Source organism: Nicotiana attenuata, chromosome 6 (genome assembly GCF_001879085.1).
Source record: "Nicotiana attenuata strain UT chromosome 6, NIATTr2, whole genome shotgun sequence".
NCBI lineage: Eukaryota > Viridiplantae > Streptophyta > Magnoliopsida > Solanales > Solanaceae > Nicotiana > Nicotiana attenuata.
In genome coordinates, this window is record NC_031994.1 from 38,368,835 (window position 1) to 38,387,901 (window position 19,067).

General features: G+C 39.1%; 1 protein-coding gene across 2 annotated transcripts; it reads left to right on the top strand.

Annotated features, from left to right (window-relative positions):
• On the top strand, positions 4,654 to 18,845 carry LOC109228237. 2 transcript variants are annotated; one of them, XM_019393396.1, is made up of 3 exons: positions 4,654 to 4,895; positions 13,861 to 13,976; positions 18,600 to 18,845. In XM_019393396.1, exons 1-3 carry the CDS (start codon positions 4,746 to 4,748, stop codon positions 18,616 to 18,618), a joined length of 285 nt encoding a protein of 94 aa, XP_019248941.1. In that variant the 5' UTR covers positions 4,654 to 4,745; the 3' UTR covers positions 18,619 to 18,845. The 2 variants fall into 2 exon arrangements, with proteins under 2 accessions (XP_019248941.1, XP_019248940.1); XM_019393395.1 differs by lacking the exon at positions 18,600 to 18,845 and adding an exon at positions 14,566 to 15,499.

Consider the following 19,067-nt stretch of genomic DNA (forward strand, 5'->3'; position numbering starts at 1 on the left):
TTGTTCCGGAACCCGGTATAGGTCCAATGCTATATTTATGACTTGTCTGTCAAATTTGGTGAGAAACAGAGTTGGTTTGATGTGATTCGGACATCCGGTTGTGAAAAATAGAAGTTCCAAAGTTTTCTTGAAAATTTCATTTGATTTGGTGTTCAATTCGTAGTTCTAGGTGTTATTTTAGCGATTTGATCGCACGAGCAAGTTCGTATAATATGTTTAGACTTGTGTGCACTTTTGTTTTAGAGCCCCGAGGGCTCTGGTGAGTTTCAGATAGGCTACGGAGTAAAATTTGGACTTAGAACACTGTTGGTGTGCTTCAGTTTTGTTGCAGGCCTCAGACCTCGCAATTGCGAGGTCAGGCTTCGCATTTGCGGCCGCTAATGGATTCGCATTTGCGAGCTACTCATCGTAATTGCAAAGAGTAGCTGGGGAGGCTAGAGTTCGCATTTGCGAAGTGAGACAGGGGTAGGTAGTGATCGCAAATGCGATCAATTGGTCGCATTTGCGGAGATCATAGTTCGCAATTGCAAACCATTCATCGCATTTGCAATGATAGAAAAAATGTGAAGAGCTTCACATTTGTGATGGTTTCTTCGCATTTGCGGGGTTCGCAAATGCGACATCTGCAACTGATCAAAATGGGACTTAGACGGGATTTTTGGTTCATTCTTAAAATTTTCAAACTTAGAAACCCTAGAGGCGATTTTTCAAAGGACTCTTCTTCCCCAAATCATTGGTAAGTGAGTCTAAACTAGTTTCTTTCAATCTTTCACTACTTTTCCTAAGATTTCAACCTAAAATGTAAAGTTCTGATAGTGGAATTTGGGGATTTTGCATAGAATTAGGAATTTTTGAAAAATAGGGATTTAGACCTCAAATTGAGGTCGGATTCAAAAATAAATTACATTACCGGGCTCGGGGGTGAATGGGTAATCGGGTTTGGTCCAAATTTTGGGTTTGGACCAAGCGGCCCCGGTTGTTGACTTTTTCAAAAATGACCTAAATTGAATTCTTTACAATCGTGGGTAGTTCCTAAAGCTTAATTTGAATCGTTTGGTTGGTAATTTTCTAGATTCTATTGGTTCAGAGGCTTGTTTAAACGGAAAAGCCGTTGTTGAGATTTGAGTTTGGTCTTTGGAGTGAGGTAAGTGTCGTGATTAACCTTGACTTGAGGGATTAGGACTTATTTGTCTATTTGCTACATGTTTAGATGTTGGGTAAAACGGATATGTGAGGTGACGAGTACATATGTGTTGTTGTCGGGTTATAGCATGCGGGTGAGACTTGTTCTTTGCAAATGTTGCTTTCCTTGATCATGTTAATCATGCTTAGACTAGTTAATTGTTAAATTGATCGTTCTTATCATGTTTATGATCTTTGGTGATAATTGAGTTTTGATTCCGAGATGAGATTTGGTATTGTGGAATCGTTGTTGAAGTAAGGCTTGTACTTGTTGATCCTATCTCCCTGTTATTACTTGTTAATTGTTATGTGGTAAGGGAGAGTGTTAATGCACGATGGGTGATGCTGTGCCGTATGTGAGTGTTAATGTACGAAGAGTGATGTCGTGCCATATTGTGAGTGTTAATGCACGAAGGGTGATGGCGTGCCATGTTATGAGAGTAAATGCACGAAGGGTGATGCCGTGTTGTTTCTATTGATTTATGCTGTAAGTGAGAGTAAAAGCACGAAGGGTGATTTCGTGCATTTATCAATGTTTCATTGTGAGGTTGAGAGTAAAAGCACGAAGGGGTGATGCCGTGCAATTTTCTTCATTGTGTTTAATTGTTTTTTTTTCCGGTTAAAGGCATATTGACTGTTCTGGTTATCATTCCGCTCTAATTATCATATTTTGTATTTTTCGCTTAGTATGTCCCCCTCCTGATATTACCTGTCTTGCTTTTATTTGTTGTTATCTTGTACATATACTGTTATTTGCACAAGTTTATTATATAGATGTCTTGTCATAGCCTCGTCACTACTTCGTCGAGGTTAGGCTCGACACTTACGAGTACATGAGATCGGTTGTACTCATACTACACTCTGCACTTATTGTGCAGATTTTGGTACCGGCCCTAGCTGTCCGTGAGTTGGAGCAGCTTGGATCTTCATATTCGGAGACTCGAGGTAGATCTGCTGGCGTCCGCAGATCTTGATGTCCCCTTCTATTTTCTCATTTCACCATTTCTTTTCCTTCAAAACAGTTGTATTTCTTTCAGACTTTATTTGTAGTAAAAATCTAGAAGCTCGTGAGTTGTGACTCCAGATCCTCATTGTAGTAAATATTGGGCTTTATGTTATTCCGCACTTGATTTTATCTCATATGGGTTTAATTGGCTTTATATGTTGAATTTGAATGAAAATTGACTTAGCTGTTCACTAACGTTGGCTTGCCTAGCAAGTGAAATGTTAGGCGCCACCACGGTCCCGAATGTGAGAATTTCGGGTCATGACATCATAATTTTTCTTTGTTGCTCTCTCAAGATTTTGGACCGTTTCAACAATATGTTCATCATCCGCATCACCAGAAGTTGGGCTTCTCACATACCGAGGATTTTTTTCTTTGTGAATAGGAGTTGTTTCATCTCCCTCGTTGTGAGTTTCACTAGTTGAATCATTATGTTGGAACACATCCTTAAGCTCGTTGTGTGCTCTAACATTATAGAAATTGTTCACATTCTTAGCTGCCATATCTAATTTTTCTTTTGCTAGTAGAAAGGAATATAACTTCCTCAATAACAAATAAGTGGATCAAAGTAATAATACAATTGTCTATGTCCGATGGTGGGCGCCAAATTATTTACCCGTAAAACAGAACAATTAAATTGTTACTTGGTTTATAGACACGTAAATGAATTTGTCCCAAGAATATGAAAAATAAGAACAAAAAAATATTATTAAAATAACTTGAAAAAAATACGAGCCTAGCTGTGGACTTAGCTTCTCTGAAAGTAGTAATAAGAAGAATATTAATAAAGAGGGAGAAAGAGAGAGAGAGAGAGAGAGAGAGAGAGAGAGAGAGAGAGAGAGAGAGAGAGAGAGAGAGAGAGAGAGAGAGAGAGAGAAATTTAATACAGTAAGAACAAATTTTATCCTTGTAGTACAGATGATTTTTTTCTGTCCAACTATGGATACAACTTATTTATAGCTCTATTCAAGGAGACAAGATCTTCAAATCAAGCGCTTCTTGAATGAGAATAAAATCCTTATTGATGGTTGCATAATGATCGAACGTCAATATTGAGATTCTTTGTAACGGTTGCTCATTGAATACTCTCTTTTTCTAACCGGTGTCAACCTTTCAAATCTTTATTCTCGGTTCCAATGCTTTTGGACACTACAGCATTTTAGGCCACATTAATTATAGACAATGCTTGAAAATTGTGGCTAAAAGTATCTATAGATACACATTATAAGTGTGGCCTTTGATTAGAGTCTACGGCTATAGTTTTTAAGGCCACCCTTAAAAAGCGTGTTCTTAAAATGTAAAGATAACACTTTTTAAGTGTTGCTAATTCACAAATTATCTAGCAACGCTTATTAATTGTAATGCAACGTTTTTGAAGAGTTATTATAATGCCATACTAATTGTAGCATTTTTAAGCGTACTCTAAAAATTTCTTATAAAAGTTGTCTCCCAAAATTTTCCCCACATATTACACTTAATAAAAATATTTCCCCCCAAAATATTACACTTAATGAAATATTTCCCTCCAAATCCCAATACAAGGCAAAAAAATCATAGCCCAACTACTAGTGAAAAAACTTTCCCCAATTCTTTTCTCTCCTCTGCCGCTTCACCCTAGCTTCATCGTCTTCGGTTACCTAATGCTTGCCATTCATTGCTCCATGTATCTTCCAGATTACTGTAAATCATAGCAAATCTCCATTTTGGTTAGTATTTCTTTTAATTTACTCAAAACTTTTTCGTTTTTTTCAATTTCTAGTTTTGTTCTTATATTTTAAGATTCAAATTTTCTAGTTTCTTACTAATGGGAATGAACAAATAATCTTTTATTATATACAATGTCTGGATATCTTGGTACAATCTTTGTTTTATACTCAAAGTTTTTAACTTTTTCTAATTTCAGATTCTTGGGCTGAAAAGAAGTAATTTCGTTTTGTTTAATTTTTGGGTATCAAAGTTTTCAATTTCTTACTAATTTCAGCTTCTTGGGCTGAAAAAAGTAATATGTTTTGTTTAATTTTTGGTTTTGTACTTTGTCGGAACACAGAGATGTTTTTGTTTTTATTTTCTTTGATGTAATTTGTAGTTCTCAAACAAAGAGAACAACGAGGAACCATCGAAATGATTATTACAATTCGTACAAAGAAAGAGAAGGAAGTTCATGCAGATACTCAAGTTGCAATAGTAAGTCATGCTATGTTCCTTTTATTTGTTATTTTGGAGCATTTGTCAGTGTTGAAAATTGGTTACACTATTAATCTATATTCTAAATTGGGAACACAAAATTGTAGGCAAAAAAAAAAAAAAGAAGAAAAAAGAAGGCATTCTTGGTAAACCCCAAATCAACAATTCAATGATCCTGCTTATGTTGAGCTTTCATTTTCTCTGAAGTTGTTTGGTCTCTTGATTTTTGTTGTTTGGACTTCACTTTAAGCAACCCCCATTTTCTGTATTTCTTCTTTTAAATTTTTCTTCTTGGTAACTGTAATGGGCTTTATTTCTTCATCTGGGTTGTTCAAGAATTGCTAAAAGGAGAAGACTTTGAATTGATCTTAAAATGGGTGTGGCTAGAAATTTTATCTTTTTGAGGAAAAATAATGGAGTTTTACTTAGAGTTTTATTCAGTTTATGGTTCATTTTTGGTGGGTTTTGTCCAGTACTGTGCCTCAGGCCTCTTAGGGAAAGATATCGATCATGGGGCGATGAGGTTAGTATTTGGAGTTATATTCTATTAGTTCTTCTTTATTTATTGCCTGTTAGTACTATTTTTTATTGCAATGAAATGTGCTCAAATAGTGGAATTAGTAGTGCTCTTACTAGTTTAGGATTGTAGTGTAGCCACATAGTTGATTGATTGATTGATCGTCGATTGTTCTTGTTCCAACACAGGATTGGTAAATGTTGTAAAAATATCTCGCCGTGTAGTTTGCTAGTTTAATATTGAATTGTGTATTAAACAAATGAAACTTTACTCATTTAGTTAACATAAAGTGCGAAATTTATGTTAGCTAGATGGTGAATTCTAGTTTTAAGATCGTATTGATTATGATTGGTTCCATTTCTTGTGTAGTTTTGCAGCGTTCAAAAATGTACTCGAGAGACTTAGGCTTTAACCTTAGGCTTCTTATTGGAAAAAAAAGAAGATTTAAGCTTAGTCTGGAACTCGATAGGCCTTTCTTAAAAGCCGATTGATAGGGAAGAAGAAGAGACTGGTGAGGGTCAATGCAATGCGATTTTGTTGTTAATTGGATAAGTTAGTGATGACCAGCATTGGAGGTGTGAGAGATTGACATTGGAGGGCCTACAGAGAGGTAGAGGTAGGCCAAACAAGAGGTAGAGAGAGGTGATTAGGCAAGAATTTGTTGTTTTTCATTAGTGATGGAGGTTTTTATTATAGAATTTGTTGTTTTTAATCTCACTTATTTGTTTATGATGAGTTTTATCTCTAACCTTGCTGCTTATTGTATGCGTGTTTACACTTTTTGAAAGAAAGATTTTGGTACTACAGTGGTTCGCGTTGTTTTTGTTTCTTGCTGCTAAAATTTGATTCCATTATCTCTGTATATCCTGAATTGTGTATGCAATTTTGTTTATTTGCTTCTTCATGTCACTTGTTTGCTTGCGATAATTTTTTTTCTCTAAAGTTTTTTCTCTCTAAAGTTTGCTGGTTTATATTAGCTTCCATTGCGAGACTGTTTACTGTTTTCTTTAAAGTTCCCATTATTCATCTTATTTTGAAGTGAACTTCCCTACAGGTTTATGGGAAGTAATTATGGGTCTTCGTACGACAAGGACTTGATCTCCTACTTGAAAGGATCTCGGGCGAACTCTTTTATTGAAGGCGCGAGATAATCGAGCTTGATAACATTCAAGACTCTGTTGAGCTTCCAATCTCTTTTCATCAAGAGCTTCCAACTCTGCTAATCGAAGTCAAGCGTTTTCTTCATCAGTGATCCCTTCTTGAATAGCTAGTCGTAACGAAGGTATTTGACGCTCAAGTGGCAAGACGACTTCGACTCCATAAACGAGTGAATAAGGAGTCGCCTGTGTTGGCGTGCGGTGAGTCGTCCTATATGCCCATAGAGCTTCTTCCATATGGTCATTCCAATCTTGTTTGGATCTGGAGACGACTTTCTTTAACAAGTTGCATAGAGTCTTGTTGAATGCCTCAGCTAGACCATTGGCGGCAGCATTGTACATCGAAGAGTTACGTTGCTTGAAGCCAAAGAGATCACAAATCTTGTTCATCAACCTATTATCGAATGGCTTTCCATTATCCGTTATTATATAACGAGGAATGCCAAAGCGATAAATAATGTTTACTCGGATGAAACTTGCAACATTTTCCTTCTTTACTTCCTTAAGAGCAACAGCTTCAGCCCATTTTGAGAAGTAGTCAGTTGCAGCCAAGATGTATAGGTGCCCACTAGAGGACTTTGGCAGTGGTCCAACAACATCCAATCCCCAAGTGTCAAATGGCCAGGATGCAATAGTCAGGGGCAACACTTCAGGAGGTTGATAAATAAAATTCGCATGGAATTGGCAAGCCTTGGATCTTCGGGCGTAGTCCAAGCAATCTTTTACCATCGTTGGCCAATAATATCCCATCCTTTTTATATGGAAGTGGAGCTTTGGTCCGGATTGGTGTGACCCACATACCCCAGAATGTGCCTCTTGCAAAGCTTGAAGAGCTTCTTCTTCTCCTAGGCATCGCAAGAGTACTCTTTCGAACGACCTTCTGTATAGAGTATCCTTGTAGTAAAGGAAGCGAGCTGAACGACGACGGATTTCAGTCCTTCTCCTCGAATTTTCTGGAAGTATCCCATAACATAAGTAGTCGATAATGGGTTGTCGCCATTCTTCTTTCTCAACTTCAGAAACAGCAACAAGATGCTTGAGTTCATTTTCTTCACCTTCAGCCTCATTTGGCGGCGGTACTACCCATTTTTGGCAGACGATAACTTGCACTTGGTCAGGCAGGGCTAATGATGAAGCTAGAGGCTAATGATGAAGCTAGAGCAGCTAAAGCATCAGCCTTCTTATTTTCTTTCCTTGGCACATGCTAAATAGTCACATCACCGAGCCACCCCATCAACTATTTAGCTTAATCATGATATGGGCGTAGTTTAGGCTTCTTGACCTCGTAACTACCCAAAAGTTGATTGACCACTAACTGGGAGTCACCAAAGACTTGCAATTGCAATTGCTTCATATCAACGGCCATTTCAAGCCCGAGTATTAATGCTTGATACTTAGCAACATTGTTGGAACAGAGTTGTGTCAAGGTGAAGGAGTAGGGCAAGACTTCACCTTGGGGAGTGACAAATACTACGCCAGCCCCGGCTCCCCCATGGTGCGCAGCACCATCAAAGTACATCTTCCATGGAGGTTGAACTTCAACGACCATTTCGTCCTATCAGGTAGTTCATCAGTTAGCTCCCAATCATCAGGTATCGGATGATCTGCCAAGAAGTCTGCCAATGCTTGTCTTTTTACAGCCTTTTGAGGGATGTACAAAATCTCGAATTGTTGAAATTGAAGGTACCATCTCGCTAGTCAATCACTAAGAACAGGTTTTAACATCACGAACTTGATGGGATTTGCTTTAGAAACGAGACAGACAATATGAGCTTGAAAGTAGTGCTTCAACTTTTGAATTGAGAAGACTAGCGCCAAACACAACTTTTCAATTGGCGAATAGTTCAACTCGTTAGGTGTCATCATCCTACACAAGTAGTAAAGAGAGTTGTCTTTCCCCTCACTATTTTCTTGGGCCAATAATGCTCCAACAGACCTTTCCTGCGCCGCAATGTATAGTATCAATGGCTTTCCAGGTATAGGGGCTGCTAAAACTGGAGGCTTCATCAAGTAGGATTTAATGCTCTCAAAAGCATTACTGCATGTTTGGTCCCATTTGAAAGGGACACCTTTCTTCATAAGGCGACTGAACGGTTGACACCTCCCAGCTAGGTTCGAGATGAATCTCCTAAGGTACTCTAACTTTCCTTGCAGACTTTTCAATTCACGGATATCTCGAGGCTCAGGCATTTTCAAAATGGCATCCACTTTGGCTTGATCAATTTCGATCCCTCGGCGTCGAACAATGAAACCAAGGAACTTTCCAGAAGTAACTCCGAAGGCACATTTCAATGGATTCATCCTAAGTTGGTACCTCCGGAGCAATTCAAATACCATCCTCAAGTCTTTCTTGTGGTCGCCTTTCTCTCTTGATTTCACCACCAAGTCGTCAACATAGCATTCGACATTTTTGTGGAGAAGATTGACAAAAATATTCTGCATAGTTTGGTAAGTAGCACCAGCATTCTTCAAGCCAAAAGGCATTACCTTGTAGCAATAAATACCCTTGGGGGTGCGGAACGCAGTAAGCTCTTCATCTTTTGGTGCCATGCGTATTTGGTTAAAGCCCGACGAACCATCCATGAAAGACAATGCCTCGTACCCAGTAGTAGCGTCGATCTTCAGTTCTGGAATTGGAAGCGGGAATTCATCTTTGGGACATGCATTATTGAGGTCCCTGAAGTCAACGCATACTCGAATCTGGCCATTCTTCTTCCTTACAGGGACAATACGTGACCCATGTTAGGTATTTAACTTCCCGAATAAATCCAGCTTCGATGAGTTTGTTAACTTCTGTTTCAATCAAGGGAACCAGGTCCGGCCTAAAACGCCTTTGAGCTTGTTTAACAGGGCGAGCACCATTTTTTACTGCAAGGTGATGGACTGCTACTTTCGGGTCCAAGCCAGGCATCTCTTTGTAACTCCAAGCAAAGACATCCCTGAACTCTTTGAGTAACTCAATATAAGTGCTCTTTTCATCAGCTTCTAGTAAAGCACATAGGTAGGTGGGTCTTGGTTCTTCATTGGTGCCAAGGTTAACTTCTTTTAAGGCATCAATTGTCGTCTTCACTCCTTCTTCAAGTTCAGGTGGAGCATCTTTCGCATCTTCATCTTCTTGAGGGTCCCCATCATTGGAGGATATGTGATAACACGGCGAAATATCCTCCAATTCTGCATTATCCTCCATCGAAGATGGAATGCCATTCTCGACTTGTACAGTAACATGATACGAAGAACCCACACTTTCTTCGTCTTCATCATGTTCCTTAGTATAGACCACAGTATATGGCTTTACCTTCAGTACTTCTTTACATGAAACCACAAGTTTTGTTTGTCGCCTCATTCTAGAAGGAACCAAACTTTGGAAATCCTTAGAGATCTCCTGGATTTTGGGTGAAGCGGGTGTTCTTATGCTTTGAAAATTTCTCCGGAACTTGTTCCCCTTCTTTAATGGACCCAATCTTTCAAACACGGAGGTCCTCACAGGTGATTTTCCAAGTCGATCAAAGACAGAAGGCTTGTTAGAAGCGGCTGATTCATCTTCTACAGTGATATAATTGCTGCTCATCCTTCTTATTGAGATGCGCATTGGTGACGGTTGTTTGTATCCAAACCTTCACGTGGTTGCCTCGTTGCAGCTTCTGATGGGAGCTTCCCTAACTTTGATGGCTCATTGGGATTGTATCCAGCTTTTGCAAATAGCTTGTAAGCGTTAGGGTCAAAACCTTCATCTGTTCGCTTTGTAGGGAGTGCCACATTCTGCAAACGATTTTGGGCTACAAACCCTGCAAGCGGCTTCGAGGACAACTTTACCGCCTCAATTCATTTTACCGGAAGAGTTAACTCCTTTAGCATGTTAGCTTGGCGATTAGATGATTCACTTTCGTCTTTCTTCCTTTTAGGGACATATTGGAGAGCCGGACTTACTTTCTTTCCATAAGACGCAATACCCCCTCTATAAGATTTATTCGCGTTGGGTTGTACCTCCTTAGTAACAGCTTTGGCTTTACCAGTAGTCACCTCTGCTCTTTTAGTTGTGGGCTCGTCATTCTTGCTTTTCATGCCATCATCAACTTTTATCTCCTTCACAATGCGGTTCTTCAAGTAGAACTTTGCATCGGCGAAGTGTGACTGTGCCTCGATGAATGGCTCATCATCAGCAACTATCTTCTTCTCGACTTCACCCTCGTAGTATTTTAAACATTGATGGTAGGTAGATGGAACTACTTTATTCTCATGTATCCAAACCCTTCCAAGCAAGACATTTTATGAAGTCTTTGCATCTATCACATGCAGCCATGCACTTGATTGGATATCTTCAATAGGTGATTTCCAGCTTGATCGCGCCTATGGCTCTTTGCCCCCCTTGGTTGAATCCTTGGATCATCACACGACTTTTTGAGAGTTCGTTCATGGGAATACCAAGTTCTTTCACAGTGCGAATTGGCAAAATGTTCACTGAGGATCCTCCATCAACCAAAATTCGATTTACCCTTTCATCACGCATATAGCCAACCAGGTACAATGGGCGGTTATGAGGAGTGTCACCTAGCAGAAGATCGTCATTTGTGAACGTGACTTTTTCCTCACAAGCATTAACTTCTTGAGGAGTGGACTCAGTGAGCTTTTCCGAAGATGGTGCCAACGGTAGGTCATCACTCTTTTCTTCCCCTTTGTCAGCATTGCAACAAGAGGCCTCAATACAATCACGGGAAATCTTCGTGCGGAACCAACTTGGTCAAAACTCCTCCAAGGTCTCGTGGCTTTTGAGAACTGTGCACCTCTACTTTTGCTTTCTTTAAATATTTAACTGGATTCTTTTTCGTTGGTCTTTTTACCATCATCTTCCTTGTTGGTTGTTCTATTGATTCTTTTCGTGGGCTCCTTTTGTGGCGCCTACGACGAGTCACCAACGTCCAACCTTCATCATCATCAGGTTGATCGTCTTCAACTTTGTTGTTCTCCAGTAATTCTTCATTTTTGATTCCTTTTAAACTGCATAACTCATCTAGACTGAATGAGCCAAAGGTGATAGAGACTTGGTTCGCGCTTGCTTTCTCATCTTCAAGCACGATCTTCTTTTCGCGGGCCAAGTCCATGACTTTGTCCTTGAAGACAAAGCACTTCTCCAGAGGGTGGCTTACAAGTCGGTGATATTTGCAGTAATTTGGGTCATTTGTTTTCCCAGCTTCATTTGGTCGCTTCATCTCTGGAAGCTCAATGAGATTTAACTCGAGGAGTTCTTCGAAAATGGCTGGCACATCAGAATCCAGGAATGGGTACTCTTTCTCCTGCATTTCTTTTAGAGTCAACTTTCCACTTGGCTTATCTTGAAAAGAAGTGGATTTCATACTCTGCTTCTTGCTCACCTTCGTCGTGAACTTCATAGGTGACGTGTTGACATTCATAGCTTCTTTGCTTTCAGACTTGGGTACGAACTTGCCCCACTTCCTGACTTCTTGCTTGTCATTCCCTTTGCGAGGTTCATAGATGGGCAGCCTTTCATTTCCAGCGGAGGCCATGCTCAATTCCATGTCATGGGCACGAGTTGCAAGTTCTTCAAATGTGCTAGGCTTGATACCTTGCAAGATGTAGCGCAATCCCCAATGCATGCCTTGGATGCACATCTCTATGCCTGAAGCTTCACTAAGCCTGTCTTTGCAGTTGAGGCTTGCATTCCTCCAACGATTGATAAAGTCGATAACTGGTTCCCCCTTTCGTTGACGAGTATCTGTAAGTTCTATCATACTCAAAGTACGTCTCGTACTATAAAAGCGATTGAGGAACTCTTGCTCTAGTTGATCCCATCTATCGATTGATCTAGCCTCGAGGTCCGTATACTAGTCAAAAGAATTTCCTTTTAGCGAGCGGACAAACTGCTTGATAAGGTAATCTCCATAAGTCCCAGCATTGTTGCACGTCTCCACGAAGTGCGCAACATGTTGCTTTGGGTTACCTTTACCATCAAACTGTTGAAACTTCGGAGGTTGATAGCCAGCAGGCATCTTCAACATATCGACCCTTGCAGTGTACGACTTTGCATATGTAAGGGAGGATTCGGCAGCAACTTCATATTTGCTCTTAATGGTTCCTTCGATGAACTCCTTCAGTTGATCGATTGGAATCATCCCTTCAGATGAGACAGGGATAGCCTTAGTGAATGTTGCTTGTCTTGGGGGAGAGTCACTCTCTAGAACCTCTTGGAGCTTGCCGGGTGCATGGGTGGATTCTTCTTCCATCAAGATTCCCACCCTGTCTGTTAGCTTGTCAATTCTAGCCTCTTGATTTTGCATGCATTTGGTCAAGCCAGCGATTGCTTCTGTCAAGTTTGCCAATTGCTCCTCCATAGATGAAGTGTTTGTCACCATGGCTTGCATGATTGTCGTGGATGAAGGAAAGTAGCATGGATTTTCACACAGATTGATCCTTGATTGGCTCACGCTATGTGGTGTAAGTGGGGAGGATCCATCACTTGAAGCATCATCATCTTCCTTCACAGCAGAGTGCTTGGAGCCGGAGAGGTCAAGCAGAACAAGAGTTTTCTTGATCTTTCCAGCAACATCGCTTCCTCCTTCAGATACGTTTGTGGAAGATCTTGCTCCTTTTGAGGATGAAGATCCGAAAATAGGGGTTGATGCGGACAGCACTTGGGGTGCTTGTTGTCCTAAAGAGCTTGCTTTGCTCCTCGTAACTGGTCCGAAGCTTCCAAAGGTAACACCGAGGATGATTTCCACATCAACATAGAACCTGGAGTTAGTAGCCTTGGTGGAAGTTGAACCGGAGTTGATTTTCTTTAATGCCATTTCAATGTTCTTGGACTTTGGTGATTGAAAAGTTGAGATGAGAGGTAGAGATTGTCCCACTGGACGTGCCAGAATTTGTAGACAATAAATTTGCGTCAAGAAAATAAAATCACAACCGAAAATATCGCAACAATCGTAGTATTTTATTTCGAATATTTGAGTGTTACAATCTCTATGAATCCTCTGATTCTTCTTTTCAATAGTAAATAAATTCAAGGGCCTTTGAGCTTGATCTTGAATATGTAGTTGTCTCCACGAACGATGATCTTGTTCTTGAGCTTTAGCTTCATTGCTTGAACTTGACCTTGATTCGTTCTTCGTTCTTGAGCTTGAACTTGATTTGTTCTTTGTTCTTGAGCTTGAAGTTGATTTGTTCTTCATTCTTGAGCTTGAACTTGATTGCTTGATGCTTGAAACTTGACTGCTTCAAGCTTGAAACTTGTGGAGGAATTTGCAGTGTTTGATCCACGAGCTCTTTCCCGCTTCTTGTTATAACTTCTGGTCCCTTTTCTGAGTTATGAAGACCCCTATTTATAGTTGTGGAAGGGAGGAGTTGTGATAAGAACAAACTCTTTCCGACCAATCAAATTGAAGTGTGACATGGCCAAATTTGATTGGCCAGAACATGTCACTTGCACACGTGGCGCGATTTCATTGGCCTTTTAGTGTGACTGCGCATGCCTTGTCATTTTGACACGTGGCATGGTCCTATTGGCTATTCCGCTTGACTTGGCGCGCCACGTCATTTGACACGTGGCACCAAACTGGGCCTCTAGGAAGATGTCATCTTGGGCTTAATGAAGTGGGCTCATCACTTTAGCCCAATTAAATAGGTTAGCCCAATGGATTAAAATTCATTTATTTAATCCATACATGTTGGACTTATATAATTAATTCAATTGTAATAGCCCAATAAATTTATTTGAACTAATATATCTTGAATTTAAAATATAATCCAAATTATTTTATGGATTTAATTCCAATAAAATTTATACGCCTACAATTACACAGGTAGCGAGGATCATAACTATAGCTTGTGCTGTGGTCTCAGTTATTGTGTTGAAGAGCAATAAAGCAACTTTAGATAAAGGAGCCAAACTTGAGTACGATTATTTCCGCTCATACAGGTAATTATTACTCCCTCCGTCTCATAATATATATGGTGATTCTCTTATGTACGCCTCTTAAAAAAGAATAGTTTTTACTACTTTACCCTTATTAAGTATTTTCTCAATTTATATGTCATCTCTATCAATGACATTATTCATATTTTTACAATATGTGAATGCAATTGATTATTAAAGGTAAAAGAGGAAAAATATAATCAATTTTGTCTTGAACTTCTAAAATGACATATAATTTAAAACAACTATTTTTAGTAACCATTACACATATTATGAGACGGAGGGAGTACTAATCTTAATTTCTCCAATGAAACTACCCACTTAAAGGTTGAAATCGATCTGGAATTTTATATGAGTACATGGAGATATTATTGCTAATTAATAATTACGTAGCCTATTAATTATCATTTCCAAATACACATACGTATTTGCGATGATTAATTTATCGTTTGGAATAAAAATGTATGTACTTAAAAATAAAGCACAAACATTGTTATAAGCAATTGAATGGGAAAAAAATGTAAATAGTGCTGATGATGCGATCAATAACAACAATAAGAAGAATCTTATTCGTTGTTTCCTTCTTGTATAGGTGCATGCTTGGTGTAATGGTAGCAGGAATTATCTACAACACATTGCATATTCCCTTCGCAGCCTATTACCTCATATCAAAGAAACGTTGTAACAAACCAGTTTTTAAACACTTCTATTACTTGATATGAGGTAATAGGCAAGGAATTTGAAGTAACGCTCTGCCCGATAAACCCAACTCTTTGGGTTACCATTGCTGAATTTATCTAGTATCACTGCTGCCATTGGAGTTCGAATCGATGAAAGCACCAATGTAACAAACCAGTTTTTCAACACTTCTATAACTTCAACAGTGACAAGAAATTACAACTCAACTCAAGACTATTACAGGAATTAGAGATACCAAACTGAAATACAAAAGATAGAGAAGAAAGGATGAGAAGCTCAGACTCAGAGCAAGGAGATGAGAGGATACAGACACTCAGAGAAAGAAATGAGAAGCAGACATTTTACTCAACAATATGCATACCTTTTTTACTAACCTAGTGGTATTTAACCATTTTCTAACCCGGGTCCCATACATAACTTGCTAAATTTACCAATATGTCCTCCAAGATGTTATTTTCATTCATAACAATACCGCCATCCTCAATAAGAACCTTGTCCTCAAGGTTCGAGTAGAACAACAATGATATCATAGCGATGATTATACTAAGACTTGAATGTGGATCAGGTGTTACATCAATAAGAAATGGGTCTGAAAAACGGTTATCAAACAGTTCCCATGAGAATAATGTTGCAAAGCACAATGCTGGAATATGCAACTCCTTTGAGTCAGCTATTAGATATAGAGCAACAGTTGGGATCTCACAAGCTGACTCATGAAAAACCATATTGAACTTAACCCCATCTAGTCTGGCAACACATTGTTCCATCACCCATCCATTGACAACAGGATATAATCTCTTCAGAGCCTTCTGGAAAGCATGGTCTCTTAGGATAATGGAAACTAAAACAAGGCTAGAAATAATATTTTTAGCAATTGTAGCTCTTTTGTCTAGACACCAATATTTACAAGTATGATGGTAAAGTTTAGAAAGGTGCCTGGGAGATATGTGCAGTTTGTAGACAGAACATTCATGCTCAGATATCACTGAATAAAGAACAATTTCAAGGGCAATGACTTTTCTCAACTCCTTCTTAAATTTGTCAAGCCTTAAATCCATTTCTCCAATCTTTTGCTCAAAACATGTTTTATCTTCACCCTCATAGGTTTTCACGGTGTTGATTATTTCATCATCACTACCAACAAAATAGCGACTTCCACCACATGCATCCACATTCCTACCATTGTTATTTAAGTAAAATTGATAGTTTGATGCCTTGTACCACCATTCATATTTAGCACATATACCATCTTGCCTGTTGTTTATAAACAAGTCAAAACAAAAACTACCAACCTCGATTCTTTGCCCTGTGTCGACCCAAATGCAGACCTGGAAGTCATTGAGCTCAACTCTTGACTGGTTGTTAATTGTTAGTATAAGGTCATCGCTTATATTCCATGTGCCAGTTCTTGCAAACTTTGTGTTGGTCTTTTGAAAATATTGATCGAACAACTTCGGCACCTTGTTTACTACCACTTCAGCACCCGGTTTCAACTCTATCAAGTCGGATGAAGGATCTTTTTTGGCACTATAATACTGATGAAAAGCTGGAGATGTAACTGTCAATATCGAATTAAATTTTAGAATGTAGGAATGTAAATACCATTTTTGTCCGTGATCCCACACTTTAGTCGTATAGTTAGAAAATGCGAATGAGCAAAAATTGCCGGTCAATCCCATCAATAGTGGTGCCTGCATGTACTCAGTATGACCGGTTAGACTCAAGGTCTTAAAATTCTCGCCAAGAATAGTAACAGGTCCACCAAGGTTCACAATGAATAGATCCGCTCCGTGATCGAATGGGAATTGAGTCACGCAATCCTTAACTAGTAACAATTGATTGAAAGTTGAAACCAGTTTACCACCATGATCCAATACGTACTTAAATGTTGTCCTGGTGCCTGCAAGCTGAAGGCTAATCAGTGAGCCAGTTTCATTCCATCAGAAATTTTGTCGAACATTTGGCCATTGCTGAGTTTTGGACCTAGCGTTTCTAGATGAGCAACACCAACGGGTACAGGAATTGTGTTGCTGTCCGGCTAGATTAAGTGTTCTAGCTCGAAAAAATTAGAAGCACTCTGTCCATAAGGCACTGCCAAGGGAATAGCAGAAAAGGCATTTGCACCTTCCTGCATCAACTTAGCTTTACAATCAAGATCCTCTGTTGCGCCTACTAAGTCTGCAGGCTTATTCAAGGATTCCAAATCTCGTTTTTCATCGACCATAGGGGAAATATAAATTTCTGAAATATCATCACGTGTTACAGCAGTCGTGGTCGACTGGGAACTGTCATCAAACACCTTGTCTTCGTCAATTGCGGACTTGTCCCCATCATAGAATAGGGAACCAGAAGCATGAAGTTTAAGTACTGGTAGATAAGGGATTGAACTCACTGTGGAAGGAAAATGAATGCTGGAAGTTGCCGTTGTAGGTGTTTCGCCGAACACCTTAGGTGACTGATTATCGTTCAAATCAGCAGCAAAGTTTGAAATAGAGACGTGGGCATCTGTGCTTTTCCACGCTACTTTAACAGAAGAAGTTTCATTCACTGCTTTGGTGAAAGCTCTAGTAGGCATTTCATCGAACACATGCTTCGCTTCTGAGTTTCCCACTTTGAGTGTAGATTCTAACCCATAGAAGTTGGACCTGAAGGGAGATACCTGGGCTTTAGACGAACACAAAGTAGCATAACTAACGTCATGAGGATAAGCCAGGGGCGAATCAGCCACACTCCTATTGGAATCTGCGAAGGTCCATTTTCGAAATCGCAAAAACAATTTCTCCTTGAAGTGGTTCCAATCGTAGAACTGTTTGTTACGATGTAGCCAATCAAACCAAGCGAGGGCCTCACCTTCAAGGTAGAAGTAAGGAAGAGGTAACCAGTCTTCCTCGGAGAAGCCAAGGAATTTGAAGTAACGCTCCGCCCGATAAACCCAGCTCTCTGGGTTACCATTGCTGAATTTATCTAGTATCACTGCTGCCATTGGAGTTCGAATCGATGAAAGCACCAATGTAACAAACCAGTTTTTCAACACTTCTATAACTTCAACAGTGACAAGAAATTACAACTCAACTCAAGACTATTATAGGAATTAGAGATACTAAAGTGAAATACAAAAGATAGAGAAGAAAGGATGAGAAGCTCAGACTCAGAGAAAGGAGATGAGAGGATACAGACACTCAGAGAAAGAAATGAGAAGCAGACATTTTACTCAACAATATGCATACCTTTTTTACTAACCTAGTGGTATTTAACCATTTTCTAACCCGGGTCCCATACATAACTTGCTAAATTTACCAATATGTCCTCCAAGATGTTATTTTCATTCATAACAAACGTCTCATAGGCCATCACAGCTTTCGCTAGTTTGAATTTTATGGTGATAAGATTAACAAAGATTTTGCCATTTTAAATTTCTTTGACTATTGAAAACTATATATATTTTAACGGTATTTTTTTTTTTTTGAGTTTGAGTTTATGTAAGATAATACAAGAAAATCCGTGAATGGGAGACTTGGCGTAACTGACTAACTGGTAAAGTTGCTGCCATACGGATTCGAGCCGTGGAAACGGCCTCTTGCAGAAATCTAGGGTAAGGCTGCATACAATAGACCCTTGTGGTCCAGCCCTTCTCCGGGCCCTGCATATAACGGGAGCTTAGTGCACCGTCTACCCTTTTTTAATACAAGTAAATTGCTACGATAAACATTAATTAGTAATCTTAAAAATGATAGGAGTAACTAACATTCAAATATAACATATCAAATCTGTTGGTGTAAAAGATATTGACACTTTCGGTATAACTTTGGTCAATTTTATAGGTACCAAAACAATCTTGTCATGACATAAAATAAAAGGTAAAGAATATTTTTGAAAAATATTCCCGCAACGAGATTAATTGTCATGGTTTTACTTTTACATATGCAGATTACATTTGGCATACTAGCAACAGCAGCTGGAGCAGCACTAGGTGCAACAGTGGATTTACAAAAAGTTGTTTATACAGATAATAACTCAAAGATACATGACTTCTTGCGACTGATGTACATCCCAGATGCATTTCTTGTAGCTGCTTTTGTGAGCTCTGGAATTTCTTCTGTCATATCCTCTCTCAGTCTTCACAAGACTGATTGACCAAGATTAAACCAAGAAGATGCTTGCTAAAATGATAAATATGGTCCTTTATGTTTTGGAGTTAGTTTAAAATAGTCTCATAAATATATTTTTGAAAAGTTTTTGTCCTTTAAATTTTCCAAAACCGAGCAATTTTAGTCTCCGTCAAATATTTAACAAACTTTGGTCGTTACATTAATGGGTACTATGAAGAAAAAAGATCTAATGAGAACTTGTTATGAAACAATAAAAGAAGAAGAATAGTATTGCAGAGAAAAGTAG

What these genes read in the sequence shown, in the direction of transcription:
- LOC109228237 (XM_019393395.1), top strand. Translation starts at nt 4,746, where the DNA reads ATGGGTGTGGCTAGAAATTTTATCTTTTTGAGGAAAAATAATGGAGTT. An exon ending in ATCGATCATGGGGCGATGAG is followed by an intron (nt 4,896 to 13,860) that starts GTTAGTATTTGG and finishes ACAATTACACAG; the next exon opens with GTAGCGAGGATCATAACTAT. An exon ending in GATTATTTCCGCTCATACAG is followed by an intron (nt 13,977 to 14,565) that starts GTAATTATTACT and finishes CTTCTTGTATAG; the next exon opens with GTGCATGCTTGGTGTAATGG.